At 38.0% G+C, this 16,278-nt stretch overlaps 2 protein-coding genes across 12 annotated transcripts in view; one reads left to right on the top strand and one right to left on the bottom strand.

Moving 5' to 3' along the window:
- Nucleotides 1–9,812, bottom strand: part of INTS13 (integrator complex subunit 13) — a 32,928-nt gene extending 23,116 nt beyond the window's left edge. Inside the window, exons 1-3 of one of the 3 annotated variants that reach the window (XM_060165277.1) lie at nucleotides 9,329–9,812; nucleotides 8,111–8,346; nucleotides 5,613–5,687 (exon numbers count right to left, since the gene is read on the bottom strand). In XM_060165277.1, coding sequence (XP_060021260.1) covers nucleotides 5,613–5,687; nucleotides 8,111–8,335 — 300 coding nt within the window. In that variant the 5' untranslated portion in view covers nucleotides 8,336–8,346; nucleotides 9,329–9,812. Of the gene's footprint in view, nucleotides 1–1,746; nucleotides 1,865–5,612; nucleotides 5,688–8,110; nucleotides 8,347–9,328 lie in introns of those variants that run through there. The other 2 variants (XM_060165276.1, XM_060165278.1) reach the window with 2 other exon arrangements.
- Nucleotides 9,813–10,038: 226 nt separating this feature from the next.
- The window catches only part of FGFR1OP2 (FGFR1 oncogene partner 2), a 32,776-nt gene continuing 26,536 nt past the window's right edge, over nucleotides 10,039–16,278 (top strand). For all 9 annotated transcript variants that reach the window (XM_060166689.1, XM_060166684.1, XM_060166688.1 and 6 more), the window contains exon 1: nucleotides 10,039–10,268. The gene's annotated coding sequence lies outside the window, so the exon portion shown is untranslated. The remainder of the gene's footprint in view (nucleotides 10,269–16,278) is intronic.

Below are 16,278 nucleotides of genomic sequence, written 5' to 3'. Positions count from 1 at the left end.
ATCCAGAACATATAAAAAGAATTATATACCATGACCAAGTTGGACTTATCCCAGGAACACAAAGTTGATTTAACGTCTAAAAATTAATTAATGCAAACGATATCAATGGAATTTTTAAAAATCACATGATCATCCCCATAAATACAGAAAAAGCATTTGACAAAAATCTAAAACCCTTTCATGATAAAAAACACTCAACAAACTAGAAACAGAAGGGAACTTCCTCAAGCAGATAAAAGGCACCTATGAAAAACCTATACATAATATCATGCTTAATAGTGAAAACTAGATGTGTTCCCTCTAAGATCAGAAACAGAAAGATATCCACTCTCACCACTTCAATTCAATACTATACTAGAGCTCCTAGCCCAAGCATTAGGAAAGAAAAAGAAATAAAAGGAATTCAGATTGGAAAGGAAGAAGTAAAACTATCTCTATGTTGCAGATGACATGATCTTGTATGTAGAAAATCCTAAGGAATCCATTAGAAATTTTTTAGAAATAATAAGCAAGTTAAGCAAGGTTGCAGGATACATGATCAACAGACAAAAACCAATTGTATTGCTGTACATTTGCAAAGAACAAGCCAAAAATGAAATTAAGAAAACAATTCCATTTATAATAGCACCAAAAAGAATAAAATGCTTAGGAATAAATTTAACAAAGGAAATGCAGATTTTATACTCTGAGAACTATGAAATACTGTTGAAAGAAATTAAAGATCTAAATGAATAGAAAACATCCTATGTTCATGGACTGGAATACTTACTATTGTTAAGATGACAACATTACCCAAACTGAACTACAGATTAAACATAATCCCTGTCAGAATCCCAGCTGACTTCTTTGTATTGATAGAAATTGATAAGGTGATTCTAAAATTCATATGGAATTACAAGGGATACAGAATAGCTAAAACACTCTTAAAAAAGGACAAAGTGTGAGGACTTTGCTTTATATATGCATAAAGATACGCTGGAAGGACCCATTAAAAACTAATAGTGGTGGGGATAAATAGTGATGTGGTGGTAAACCAGCTCTCCAAAGGGAAAAAAAAAACCTAATTTGTAGTGTTTGCCAATATCTATGGCTAAGTACTCCCATGATCACTACTTTCAAGCTTTCACTGAATGTAAAGTTGATAGGAGATGCACACACTCAGCTCTTCCAAGTTGGTATAACCAGGCTCTAGCACAACACTAACTGGAACAGGGGATGAGTGGTAAATTTTTCAAGGCTTAGCTTTTACTTACACACACACACATATCTGTACATGCAAGTATATACGTAAAATTTATTTTTAAAAAACATAGGTATTACCTATTCATAAAAAGTGATCAAAAATGAAAGAAAAAATACTGTATATATAGGACTATAAAAAGTCCCTGGTACATAGGAGAAAAAATAAAAAGCTTTTTAGGACAGGGGTGTTGTGGTCCTGGGAAAGCAGCAGAAAGCTTAACTTCTGGAGTCAGGTAACTATGGACTGAAATGCTGGCTCTGACTTTTAATATTGTGTGACCCTGGTTTAACTCTCCTAGCTTTTTTCCTAATCTGAAAGTGAAACTAATAATAGAACCTGTGCCACATTAGTATGATACTTTCAAACTTTAATTTACCCAACAAAAACAAGACCAAAACTCCTGAAATCTGATAAATTTTTTGTAATAAGATCTACAATGTAGAGGATAGAGTCACGTGCTGTAACAGAAAGAGTCCTGGACCCAGGTTTGCAAGTCAAACTACCTCTGGCACCTGTGGGCTTCAGTTCCTTCACCTGCAAAAGGAAGGAGTCAAAGCAAAAGATGTCTACATCTTTCCAGCCCAAACATTCTTCAATCAATCTACTTCAATTGCTTCTCATGATCAGTCACAATAACTAGAGAAAGGTGTGACACAGATAACGAAAGCTAAACATTAAATGTGTTTACACAAACAAGATTATACATAATTTATACAAAATGTCAATTACTTTATATCATCTTAAACATTAGGGATCTGCTATATAGTTGCCTTCACACCTGGAGTTTCCCCTTCTGTTCATAATCTAAAAGCAATGCGTGTGATATAATATGCCTTCACCTTCAGAAAGCAGAAGGAAGCAGTAATTCTCATATCATCAGTATAGCTCCCATTATTAAATGCATACCTCTTACTGCACTGCAGAGGTGCAGTAACGAAAATCTATTCAAATTTGTACTTATTTTTATTTATACACAACTAGAGAAGCTTCAGTCTTCTTTCACAGTACCTCTTGAAAGAACAAAGCAGAATACATGCTATTTCAAAAAGATAGTACAGGGGGAATGTACGGAATCCTTAATATTTTTTCAAGCAATGAAAGAATAAAGAACATTTTGGAGTGATATAAATGCAAAGCCAAGCCAATAAAAGTCCCCCTTCAGTGAGTTACCTCAAAAGAAAAAAAGGTTAGATATGTTTACATATTATAATATTAATCACAACATTTTAAGACCAAACATCGTAAGAAACACATTTTCATTGAAACACATTTGCATGGGATTATTTCCACTAAAGGGCATCCATTAACAGAAAAATTTTAACATGAAATAGTTCAAATAATGTATTCAAATATTTCACTAATGCCTGTCTCTCATGTTCATATTCATCAGTGAAGGACCTAATAGACTGAAGTCTTCTATCCACCTAAACGACAGAAAAGAACGTAATCTACCACTAATTCAATAGCTTTAGACACGTTTAAAAAGCATAAACTTGATGAATTTAGCATGGGTTTATTTCTGCTCCCTCAAACTCCACTAAAACTGTAGTAAAGGAATTTAATTTAAAAAAGCAAACACCAGGGCTTCCCTGATGGCGCAGTGGTTGAAAGTCCACCTGCCGATGCGGTGGACACGGGTTCGTGCCCCAGTCTGGGAAGATCCCATATGCTGCGGAGCGGCTGGGTCCGTGAGCCATGGCTGCTGAGCCTGTGCGTCCGGAGCCTGTGCTCCACAACAGGAGAGGCCACGACAGTGAGAGGCCCGTGTACCGCATTAAAAAAAAAAAAAAAAAAAAAAAAGGAAACACCAAAGGGGGTAAAAAAAAAAAAACCCATAAACCCACAAAGATGAAGAGAATGGAGGAAGAGACAAGAGAACAATCAAGAGATGTCAGCAAGAATGTATGAAAATGGATGGAGGAATGGTAATGGACTAAGCAAGACTGAATAAACTGAAATCTAAGCACCTACAGAGGGAAAAGGCAAGATGATATGCCTTTCAGAATCCAGGAGAAGTTCAAGAACTGGAGGCATCAAGTACCACATAAAGCAAGGATGAGGCAAGATACTGAAAACTGAAAGACTTGAAGCCAGTATAAGGAACAACTTGACTCCCGATCTTACTCACACCCTACCCATGCAAGTGACTCTCTCTTCCTGACCCCCCCAGATACAGAATCACAGTCCTTGGAGGAAATGAACCAGAGAGGTACCAAGCATGGATACCACAAAGCACAGCGGAGTGTCAGGGGAAGACACTAGACCAGTGCTGCCCAAAAGAGCTTTCTCTGATGATGGAAAAGTTCTATAACTGTGCTGTACAGTAGCCACTATCCACATGCGGCCTACTGAGCGTTTAAAACATGGCTAGTGCTACAGAGAAACTGGATTTTTTAATTGCATTTAATTTTAATTAATTTAAATTTAAATAGTAGCTATCTGATAGCTAATGGTAGCTACATATGGCTAGTAGCTACTATATTGGACAGCACAGTACTAGACCAAAAACAGAAAGACTGAGTGAAAGTTCACCTACTGGATGGTAGAACCTACCCTCTCCCCTGGCTCCCAGAAGGCTGACAACCAAGTTTATAGCATGCAGGTGGAAGAGTGGAAGATCTTCTCTGGAGACCCCGAGAAGTCTCGGAGAGACAATCTGTCTATTCTGACATCTGGAGGCCTCCCAGGGAAAACAACTAGATTAAATAAATCACGATGAAGGCCAGTCAGCAATACCTACTCCACAACATGCAGATCTTCTAACCTGCTCTTTAGTGGCCTGCTTTAAATAAGGTTGCACAGCTAAATATCAGTAGGCATTTAAGCAAAGCCTCAACATGAAAAGAACACTGAAAACAGAAGGAGATCAAAAGAAAACTTCAAATAAACTAATACCTTTGGATTAAAAAATTACACCCATAAAACAAGAAAAGGATATGACAAAAATGGACATAATTAGAGCGTAAGTAAAAGTTCTTGGAAATTAAAAATAAGATCAAATAAAAAGTTCCATATAAGGATTAAAAGGAAATAGGTAAAAGGCCCAGAAGGAACAACAATGGGAGGATCAGTGAGAAAAAGAATAAGGAATTTAATCCAGGAGGTCCAACATCCCATTCATAGGGATTCCAGAAAAACACAGAACACAAAGACAAGAACATTATCAAAGAAACAACAGGGGAAATTTTCCTGAAGTATATATAGCCTAGCACAATGAATGAGAAAAGACCAACACCAAGGCCAATCATTGAGAAATTTCAGAACATAAAGGGAGAAAGAAAAGATTCTAAAAGGTTTCAGAGAGAAATTATGAAGAAAAATGATACTGGACTTCACAGTAACACTGGGAGTTATAAAACAGTGGGGTAAGGCCCTCAGAATTTTGAGGAGAAAATTATTTCCAATCTGAAATTTTTATACCTCAAGTATCAATAAACTGTAAGGTAAATTACAAGAATTCTGGAGGTTATATTTTACCAAAACAAGAGATTACACACACACACACACACACACACACACACACACACACAAAAAAGCAAGGAGGATGACAGCAGTGCACCAGGCGTAGAAAGCAACCAGTTCAAAGTGCAGCCCAAGACTGCGTTCCAAGAAGTTTTTCAAGGGGGGGAAAAGAAAATCAAACTACTAAAATTCTAATACATTAATGATAAGTATATTGGGAAGTTTCACAGATACATGAGGAAAAGCAGCAATAGATTCTCAGAAAACTAAGCATATTAAAGGAGAAAAAAAGGAAATGATAAATTCCAGGAACACCAAAAAGTTGTACAACAAAGGAAATAACACAGAAGTCAAATCATTGTGCTGTAGACCTTAAAACTTATACAGTACTGTATGTAAACTATATGTCAATAAAACCTTAATAAAACACAAAACAAAGGAAATAATCGCATATGCCACTTGGCTTAGCAGTGGATAACACTTTATGTAGACATTACAATGTAAACATGAAATTTTGAATTAAACAAAACTTCTGATATAATATTGAGAAAATTAGGGAAGGGAAGAAGGCAGTGAGAGTGGCATGGGTGAGAGGAAGTATAAAAGGTAAATCCTCATCGACAGTAATGATAAATGAGGTTTAAATTGAGAACTCTGTAAATAGCAGTAAAAACATGTTATTTAGAAATATGAAGTAAATACTAGATGAGCTAAAGAGTTGAAAGCTTGCTTCTAGAAAGTGGGGAAAGACTGGAAGACAGACAGCTGTTTTTCTTTTAGTATTAGTTGGTGTTTTAAAACTATGTGCAAATACTATACCTATTTAAAACATTAATTATATTTTAAGAAAGTATTATCAGGTCCAGATAATTTTCAAAAATGGCCACAGTTCAAAATCTAAGCATACCTCCTGCAAATTTTGGTCTTCTTGAGTCCAAGAATTTAAAACATGTGCTCCAGAGTCACTCACAATGAAATTCACCTAATAGAGTTCAAAGAAATAATTAGTATTCAACTCCAAGTCTTCTCAATCACATCATATTTAAAACATTTATTTTATTATAAATACCTTTTAATATATTATATATAACATAAACATAAATAGAGAGTGCAGTCTCTAGCTCTGGTTTGCTGATTGATTCATTCATTCATTTTATAGTTACCGAATGCCTAGTACAGGCCAGGTGCTATTCTCAGCACTAGGGATATGGGAATACAGTGATGAATACAACAGTTCTGTTGCTCACAATGTGGGGAAAGCCAGGATTCTGAGGTGTGGTAAGACAGAGGGTAGTGCAGGGAGAATACAAACAAAAATAAATGAACAACATAATTTCAGAGAGTGATAAATGCTATGAAACAGAAGTTGTTTAGCTTCTTTAGGTTGGGTGATCAGAGAAGGGCTCTCTACAGAAGTGGCAATTGAGGGAAATCCAAAATGACCAAAAGAAACCAGCCAGGGAAAGAGTTGGAGGTACAGAATTCCAGGTACAGCAAACAGCAAATGCAAAGGCCTCTAGGTGCACACCCTCAAAAGGGTGAAGGTCAGAGAGGTAGGAGATAAGGTCAGAAAAATAAGCAGTGGCCATATAACCTAGAGCATTGAAAGCTAAAAGAATGGATTTGCACTTTATTCTAAATTTTAAAGTAAAGGGACTTCCCTGGTGGCGCAGTGGTTAAGAATCCGCCTGCCAGTGCAGGAGACAAGGGTTCGATCCCTGGTCTGCGAAGACCCCACATGCTGTGGAGCAACTGAGCCCGTGTGCCACAACTACTGAGCCTTTGTGCCACAAATACTGAAGCCCGCATGCCTAGAGCCCATGCTTCACAACAAGAGAAGCCACCGCAATGAGAAGCTCGCGCATGGCAACAAAGAGTAGCCCCTGCTTGCCACAACTAGAGAAAGCCCATGCGCAGCAAAGACCCAACACAGCCATAAATAAATAAATAAATAAATAAATAAATAAATAAATAAATAAATAAATAAATAAATAAAAAGCATCCTAGTTCTTCCACTGTATCTGTCAAATTTCTTAAAAAAATTTTTTAAAGTAAAATGCAAACAAAATATATCAGGTAAGATGATAACAGTAAGGATACATTAGAAAATATATCAAATGAGGGCTATGTTCCCTTTGGGGAGGAGGGTGAGATTACTTCTTTCCCCTGGACTATATAATCTAAGTCATAATCTTTTTTCCTATTATCCATGTAATACTCATTTTGCCTCCCCAGTAAGTTTGATAAGCAGCCTTTTCTCCTAAGACTTACCTGACAGGAACATATTTTACTGGCCACTTTACTCACATTACCTCACTGAAATCTTACAACAATCATAGTTATGCTTACATGGGAGGAAACCGAGGCTTGGAGAGATGAAGCGAAATGATCAAGGTCACACTGCCGGTAGCTTAACGATGCCAGGACCTGAACCGAAACCTGTGTGCTAAACCACTACATTATGCTTCCTCTCATATATACTTTTTTACCTTACATGATACACAATTTACAGAGGAACTAAAACAATTTATATTTTAATTTGGAACATATCTGAATGTATAATATATATTAGCCTCTCTGTGTTCAGCCTTACTGTTACTGCTGTGCCTGTGCTGGTCTATGAACAGCCTAGGTCCCAACCTATGCTGCTCCAACTGAGACAGAAAGCAAAGCATCCACTTGTGGCTTAACCAAATGACTTTCCCAAAATAAAACAGTGGGGATTCTGAAAACTGAAGATAATTTTCACACTTGGAGTTTCTATCAATCTTCAATTTCTCTTCTTACTGATAAAAACAATTTCCCCTTAGCATTCTTAAGAGCATTCTTTACAATATGGCCAAATCCCGCAGCAATTTAGGACACTTCCACTAAAACTGTAAGCAGCCAGGTTCAAATTCTGGTTCTTCCTCTAACTAGCTACATGACTCAGGGCAAATTGCTTCTCTCTACCTCAGTTTCTGCATCTCCAACAAGGCAGTAATAAACAAGGCTGATATTCAGATGGAACATACCAACACATTCTGACAAAGTGCTTTCAGCCAACATCCCTTCTGCTTCGGCTGACAACAGTTCTCAGTGGTCAGTGTCTGTTCCATTCTGGTTTTATACACTTTGAATACTGTCCCAGTAATTACAGTAGCTACCTCATAGGACTGCTGTTAAGAGTTAAAGGAGTTAATATGAAGCACACGTTAAGTGCTCCATAATTGTTAGCTGTTATTATTGTTATTGGCCCCAATTAAATACATGTATTAACCCCAAAGGGGAGTTCTATATACTACACTTTTAAAGTAGTAAATAAACAGTTGTAAGTCAAATCTAAAGCAAAGTCATACATAAAAAATGTAAAAAGTAGTCAAGTACATCCCCCAAATCATGATTTTACTTGTACTTCACACTTACCAGCTTTTTGAAAGGAAATATATCATACATTATTCTACAATATTCCATGGAAGATTCTACTGAGCAAGTCCACAATGATTTAGATATAGGGGCCAAAGGGATGATTCCTTGGGTCCTATTCTTCACCAGCATATCAAACTCGACATGCTGTCTGCATGATTCTGCCATGTAAGGGCAGTGATCCACAACAAATACTGTTTTATGAGATTCAGAAAAAATCTTCATTTTGTTTTAACCTGTAAGGGATAAAATATATTAGCCAAACACCTTATACGTAACATTTAATATCTTAAATTATTTCTAACGAATGCGTCTTTTCCTCAAGATTTGATAGGGAACATGAATAATCAGTAGTCAAAGAAATTTATCGAACAAAGGACAAGATTTAATGAGGTCATGACCAGAAAGTAACAATTCAAGGGACGAGCTACACCATATTCACCTGTCATTCTACCAGACACAGGCAGATTACAATACATGCAGATATTTTTTGCTTTTGGAATGAACTTAAATTTGCCAGAAGAAAACATTTTTACAAATAATCGTATTGGTTTCCCTTACGTAATACCAAACAAAATAAACGACAAACACCCTTCAAACACACTTTTGATGATCCTTGCTAATTGACATCAATCAAATATAAACCCCTAAAGTAATATAAGTCAGCATTTGGGGGCTTCCCTCCAAAAAAATCTCAAGACTTCTGAAAAAGGGTGGGGATTGGGGAGAAAGAATGAACTGGAAAGAGTGACAACAAAAGGTAAGCTCAAAACATAACAAACATCTCCTACGATAACTGCATATCTGGTCTTCGCATTAGGATAAGGACCTCAAATTCACACTCTCCACCTTAGCTTCTGAAACACCATGGTAATTCATCATGTAGAACAGAAAAACTTAGGTGCTACCATCACATGGTGGGAAGGAGGAACTTTTGAAACTTTTTCTTGTAAGAACTCCCTTGCTTCGCTAATAAAATCTTACACTGAATAGACAATCCACATTCGAAAAGCACAGGGTAAACACAGCAGAAGTGTTCATTAAAACGAACCGACTTTTTACAATCCAGCTATTTTCTTCTCCTGCTTTCCAATGCATTTCCCCTTCATGCAAAACTCTTCTTTGAGAAACCTAGACACACTCTGCTGGAAACTGGGGTGGGGGGGGGGAGTACAAGGTGAGTGGATAAGGAAGACCTCAAGATCGAGGTTCGCTTACTTTCGTGCCTGGTCCTGCAGTGAAAACGAACAGAGGCTATGCACCACAGCCTCTCTGGAAAAGGCTGCTGGCTGGGTGGGGAGGGTCAGCGCTCAGTCAGGAGTGTCTGGTACCAAAGACAGGGGACTATGCTTTCCCCGCTCATCTCCTAGCACACCGGTCCTTCCCAGGCTTCCTAAATGCAGGAGCGCGCGCGCCTGCGCGTGAACACAAACACTCACACACTCGGACTGGCGCGTGCGCAAAGCACTCTTCTGCAGCCCCGCCAAGCTGCCCTTCCCCCTCTGCGGGCCAGACGCCCAGGTCTCTAACAGGAAGAGGGCGGAGCCAAGAAAAAAAATGCCTCCGACCCTCAAGATTTTCTACCCCCTAATTTTCCAGTCACCCATTGGGAAAATTGATCCGGGCGACCTGAGAGCATCCCCAACAGCGAAGTACCAACCACAGCACCGGCTAACGGTGCTACGGTCCCCTAAGCGCAAGGCCCGCCCACCAGATCTCCCCTTCTCAGCCTCTCCACCCAGGCCCGTTTCCCCTAGCAAAATTCGCGAGACTTTGCGAGAGGCCGAGAGAAAGCTTGAGCGTGGATTAGTGGGGAGGCCCGCCCCTAACTCTCGCGCATGTCAGCTAGAGGCCTCAAAAAAAAATCGCTGGGCTCTGCCCCCACGGTTACGCGAGGAAGGAAATCTCGCGAGGTTGAAGCGCTCTGAGAGCGCTGGTCGGAGGCGGTGAACGGAGGTTTTCAGTTGGCAAGTGATGGGGCTGAGCCCCTCTGTTTCCCCCAGGCCGCCCCTGCACTGCCTCTGCTTGGTTCTGCGTCTGCTCGCTGAAGAAGCTGAACAGGCAAGAGGAGTCTCTTTCCCTGGGTGCATAGGTCCCCGTTGGCCGAGGCTTGAGTCCTAACCGCCACAGCTGACGGCTGCGAGGGATTGAGACCAGAGTAAGTGGAATCAATCCAGGGACCAGAGCGGGCATAGGGAGTCGGAAGCTTCCTTCCCCGATGGTGCTTTGCACCACCTCTTGAACTACCGGCTGCCAGTTACTGGGCGCGGTACTTCCTCTCCTTGTTCAGCTCTGAGCACCTCTTTCCGGAACTGAGGTGCGGAAAGTTCGATGAAAAGCCTTGGCCCTAACCCTGTGGACACACCTTCCCTCTCTGTTTCCTGCCTAACCCACCTGGGAGCTCACCGTTTGTGGGGCGGGGTTGGGGGGTGGTCGGCAGGGATGCAAAAGGGGTTCTTTTCAGTTTTCAATTTACCTCTTTGCATATGACATGGAGAACCATTCCCTCTTTCTTGAAACTGCCCTCCAAGAAATATTACTCTTTTCCTGGTACTCTTCACGGATAACCATACTGTCTGGAAACTGCCCTCTGAAGAATCCTACTCTTTTCTTGGTTTTCTTCCTGCCTTTTTTATGTATCCCATCTCAGATAATGGTACCGGTGTCCATCCTGCTGTCCAAACTAGGAACCTAAGGCTCATCCTTGACTGTGTATTTCCACTTACACTGCACGATGCTATTTCTTTTTCTTTCACCAGATGATTTCTCCACCATCATCCTTCCCTAGAGTTACCATTCTGAAATACAAATCTGTTCATAGCAATACTTTCTTTAAGCTTTTTGAATAACCGTATTGCTGACAGAATTAAGTCCTAATTGTTAAGCATATCACTTAGGACCTTATACTGTCTGTTCCAATACATTCCATTCTACCTTTTCTGTCTTATTTTGCCTCTCCTCCAAATACTTCAATACCCAGTCATGCCAGACCGCTGGATGTTTCTCCAAACATGGAAGCACTTTCACAGTTCTGTGCCTTTGTATGTGTTGTACCATCTGTCTTGAATGCTTACTCTTCCTTATTTTTTTTAAACCAACTTTCAAGATCCAATTCATAGACCATTGTCTTCTCAGGCTCCCACAGATGATATTGATAGTACCACGGTGTTCCCAAAGCACTTGAGACGGTACTTCTGCAGTATTCCTTAGGTTGTATAACATTATTTGTTCCACTATCTGTCTCTTGCGCTAATTTGAACTTGAGCCTGGGATCACGTCTTATTCATCTTTGTAACAAAAGTTAGACCAATGCTTGGCACATAGCAGGTGTTATAGTTCTGAAGATTCACCATAGGAGTAGGAATCCTTAGCATCCTTAAAAGTGTAGAATTTTAGAGCCAGAGGAACCTTGTATATTAGCTTAAAGAACCCTGACCTGTTTTGAATATGAGGAACCCTGTACCACCAATACACAAGTAATTGTACTTTTAGTATCTGTTAGTTGAGATTGTGCATAGTGGCAAAAAGACTATTATGCTTTTAAATGCTTTTGTATTTTATTATTACTAGTCTCTATTAAAAATAGTGGGCTATTTATGTGAGAGAAGTATTTAGACTTCAGACCATGCTTGGTATATGTACATCCATGCAGCCCTTCCAATGATTCCTTGCCCATAGGTTAGAAATAACTGGTTTAGATTAAGTTAGATCCTTCTTGAATTGTCATACCTGTTTGAACATACAGGTGTATGCAACTTATATTTAGCCACAATTCCAAGGTAACGTATAATTAAAAAAAGAAATTCTCCTGTGTCCTTACTTTCAGATTGTTTCTTATAACTTTAAAAATTCATTTTCTTCATAAAGCACCTTCATAAAACTCCAAACGTGTTCATTCCATCATTTTCAAGGACAGTGAAAATTTTTTGTGCTTTCAGATACAGTGCTATGTCTGTATAAGATGCTTTTTAAAAATATGTAATTTATAATTTACATGTTTTCTTTCTTGATCTCTTTATAAGTTTCTAAGAGAGCCATAACTAGGACTTTTTATATTTCCATATGTGTCAGTTAGTATTATCTACTAATTAACTTTAGAGGCACCTGCCTGAACAATAAAATTTTTAAACTAGATTGTTGACATTGATAGACACATCTGTGGTATGTCAGCGGTCACAGTATTTCTGTGTAGTTCCAGGTATAGGGTAATGGATTTGTGGATAAAGGGGAAAGAAGAGTGGTTTGAATTTCTTTAAATTTTTCTTAACCAAAATCTAAAACTAACAGCTGGCAGTTTCTGTCTTGGGTGGGTGGTGGTTTCTCTTTTATCAGCAGCACAATGTTCTGAACCCTCTGCCAGGAGTCTGACTGCGAATGTCTTTGGGCGGTAAAGTGGGTGAGAATGTGGCTAATGTGGAGGGCGGGGAACTGCTTTAAAAATTTTTACCTGTAATATGAACCTACCTATAGAAGATAATGTAAGTAAGTACACTAGTTAAGTGTGACTAGTTAAGACATGCTCTCTAAAAATAGATAAAATTGAGAATATCTTTTTTTTTTTTAACTGGAGTCTTTTAAATTTAAAACTTGTTAGAGAATGTGGAAAACAATCTTCCTCCCACTCCAGTTACCAGCCAAACAGTGCAGGGGGAAAAGCACAATGGTTTTCAAAAAAGGTGGCAAAGTAAAGGCATATTATAAAATATTTTAAACTTTTCTGTGGTTTTACATACAGGAAATGAACATGCAGATTCACAGAAACTTTGTGTCACTGTTTTTCTGAAATGCTAATAAAGGTATGCTTTTAATTACCTGCTATTTATAATTCCTTTCCCTGAACAGGTATGTTTTTATAGTTACAAAAGAAATTACAAATGTAGTTCATTTTGATAGTAGTATTTCATTATGCAATGTAGAGAATGTTTTTTAAAGTGGATGTTAATTCTAGTTTCAGAAAGTCTAATTGGTCTCCTTAAAAAACAAAATTCAACTGAGTAAACTTTAAAAATCTTATTGGCTTTGTTCAGCGACTCATGAATCAGGCTGCATCCCATCTAGCAGAAAGGAGTTCCAAGGAGCTGTACAAAATGAAAGACTTTTATAGGAGAAGGGACAAGGAAGTTACACTAACAAAAAGCAGATTGGTTGGGACAAGGTCACTTTCCTTTAGGGGACGGCAGGGGTCTGTCAGACAAATTACCTCACAGTGATTCCTGATCGACAGATTTAGGGTTCTATTTCTGGAAGAGGCCAAAACTGTAAGTTAAGTCTTGGTTTGGTGATGTGGGGCTTAGCATAAGTGACATGGCATTTGGGGGCCTGTTTTCTTGTTTTTAACAGTCTTATAATTAACTGTGATGGCTGGTTAAAATAGGTACTAGGCTTTTATTGGTTATGCAGAAAAATATTAAATATTTGTTATTTTTTCATCTTCATTTACACTTCCATTTATTTTCTATTGCTGGTTTGAAATGCAATTTATATAATACTTTGGAAGTCTCATCGGTCGAGTAGGGCAAGGAATTTGCTTTGTTTTTCCACCCAGGAGACCAGGATAGTCTTTATATAGGTAAAAGCAAACAGGGCCCTGGAGAGCCATCATGGCTCATGAATATCCACTAGACTGGGGGTCAGAAGTGCTATTTCTGGTACTAGCTTGGCTCCTTCCTTGCTACATGGTGCTGTCAGTCAGCTCCTTACCTTTGAAATCCTGAGTCTGTTTCCTCATTGGTAAAATGGAAATAACAGTTATCCCAATGAGCAAGATTCAGTGTAAGGTTGTATTACTCAGGCTCAGAAAGCTACCAACAGTTGGAATTAATTAAAATTATTACCTAGCAGTTTGATTTTACTCTGGAGTGCTGTAGAAGTCCATTTAGATTGAATTAGGTTGGAGAAAAGGCTAACAAACTTTTGAAGAAGGAAAAGATGACTTGCCATATCAGATAGCAAGCGTTATTTTACAACTGTAACAGTTGAGGCAGCATATTGATGTAAAGATAGATAATAGATACAAAGGTAGTATAGAGAGCTCAGAAACATACCCATACATTTATTGAAAAAACATACAACAGGTGTGGCATTACAATTCAGTGGGGGAAGAACGTACTATCCAATAAATGGGAACTGGCGCAACTAGTTGTCCACATGAGAAAAGGAAAATATAATTAGGTATCTTCCTTATACCACGCATGCAAATAAACAGCAGATGAATTAAAGACAAAGGCAAAACCTTGGGGACAGATCTTTTTTTTTAAGTTTTAAAATTAATGTATTATGCCCTTTTTTGCAATATAGTTCTATTCATTTTAACATGTGTACAGATTCCACCGCAATCAGGATACAGAACTATCCATTATTTCAGAATACTCTCTTGTGCCACACCCTTCTCCCCCACCCCCGTGCCCACTCCCACTCCCAGCTCCTGACAACCACTGATCTCTTTTGTACGCTCTTATCTACCGCTGTGGTTTTGTCCTTTGGGCAGTGCCAGGTAAATGGAAGCAGAATGTAACCTTTGAGATTGTCTTCTTTCACTCAGTCAGCATAGTATTTTTGAGATTCACCTATGTTGTGGCCTCATCAGTGCTTCATTCAATATTATTGCTGAGTAGTATCTCATTGTGTGGATGGTATGTACTGCAGTTTGTTTATCCACTCATTTCTCTACAGTAAATACCCAGAATTGGTATTCCTGGGTCATATGGTAGAATACATTTAACTTTTCAGAAACTGCTAAACCATTTTCCAAAATAACCATGTTATTTTGCATTCTCACCAGCACTGTGTGAGAGTTCCGTGCCAGCACTTGGTATGTCAGTACTTTCTATTTTATCCATTTTAATAGGGGTGTAGTGGAGCTCATCATGGATTTAATTGCTTTTCTTTAATGGCTAATGATGTTGAATATGTTTTCATGTGCCTTTTTTGCCATCCATATATTTTTTTGGTTAAGTGTTAAAGTCTTTTGCTCATTTTTAAAAATTAGATTATTACCTTATTGTTAGTTTTGAGAGGTTTTTATGTATTCTGAATACAAGTCCTGTGTCAGATATGTGATTTGTATCTTCTCCTAGTCTATAGCTTGTCTTTTCAGACTGTCTTAACAGTGTTTCCCAGAGCAAAAGTTTCTAATTTTGATGACGTCCAGTTTATTGAATTTTCCTTTTTTGAATCAAGCTTTTGGTATCATGTCTAAGAAGTGTTTGCTTAACCCCAGGTCACAAAGATTTTCTCTTGTTTTTTCTTGTAGAAGCGTTACCATTTTTCGTTTTACATTTAGAGCTATGGTCCATTTGGAGTTAATTTTTGTGAAAATTGTAAGAATTACTTAACATGTTGGCATGCAGATGTCCAGTCTCCCAGCACCATTTGCTGAAAAGGCTATCCTTTCTCCTTTGACTTGCCTTTACACCTTCTTCAAAAATCAGTTGGTCGTGTTTCTGTGGGCTTATTTCTGGACTCTGTTCTGTTTTATCTGACTGGCTCTGCCAATACCATGCCATCTTAACTGCTATAGCTTTATAGTAAGTCTTAAAATTTAGAAGTGTGATTTCTCCAATTTTGTTTTCAAAATTATTTTGACTATTTGGTTGAATTTGCCATTGAAACCACTTGAGTCTAGAGATTTTTGGCAGAAGATTTTTAACTATGAATGTTTTTAATAGTTGTAGGACTATAGAATAGTTACAGGTATTTAATAGTTATAGCTATAATAATTATTACTAATAGTTGCATCTTGTATGACTTTATGTAGTTTGTGGTTTTTGAAGAATTTGTCCATTTCATCCAATTCATGTGTATGAAATTTATTATTGTATTCACTTATCCTATTAATGAATTAGGAGTCTGCAGTGATATCCCTTCTTTCATTCCTGATATTGGTAATTTATGTCTTCTCTCTTTTTTTTCTTGGTGAGTTACGCTAGAGGTTTATCAACTTTTTTTGCTTTTTCAAAGAACTAGTTTTTGGTTTCATTGTTTTTTTTTCTGTTGTTTTCCTGTTTTCAATTTCATTAATTTCTCCTCTTGTATTATTTCCTTCTTTCTGTTTACTGTGTGTTTATTTTGCTTTTCTTTTCCTTATTTCATGAGGCTGAGGCTTAGATAGTTGATTTGATATCTTTCTAGTTTTCTTATATAAGCATTTAGTGTATGAATTTCCTGCT

Source organism: Lagenorhynchus albirostris, chromosome 11, assembly GCF_949774975.1.
Source record: "Lagenorhynchus albirostris chromosome 11, mLagAlb1.1, whole genome shotgun sequence".
Taxonomy (NCBI): Eukaryota; Metazoa; Chordata; class Mammalia; order Artiodactyla; family Delphinidae; genus Lagenorhynchus; species Lagenorhynchus albirostris.
Note: the sequence above shows the minus strand (reverse complement) of the source record. Positions and strands in the feature narration are given on the sequence as shown.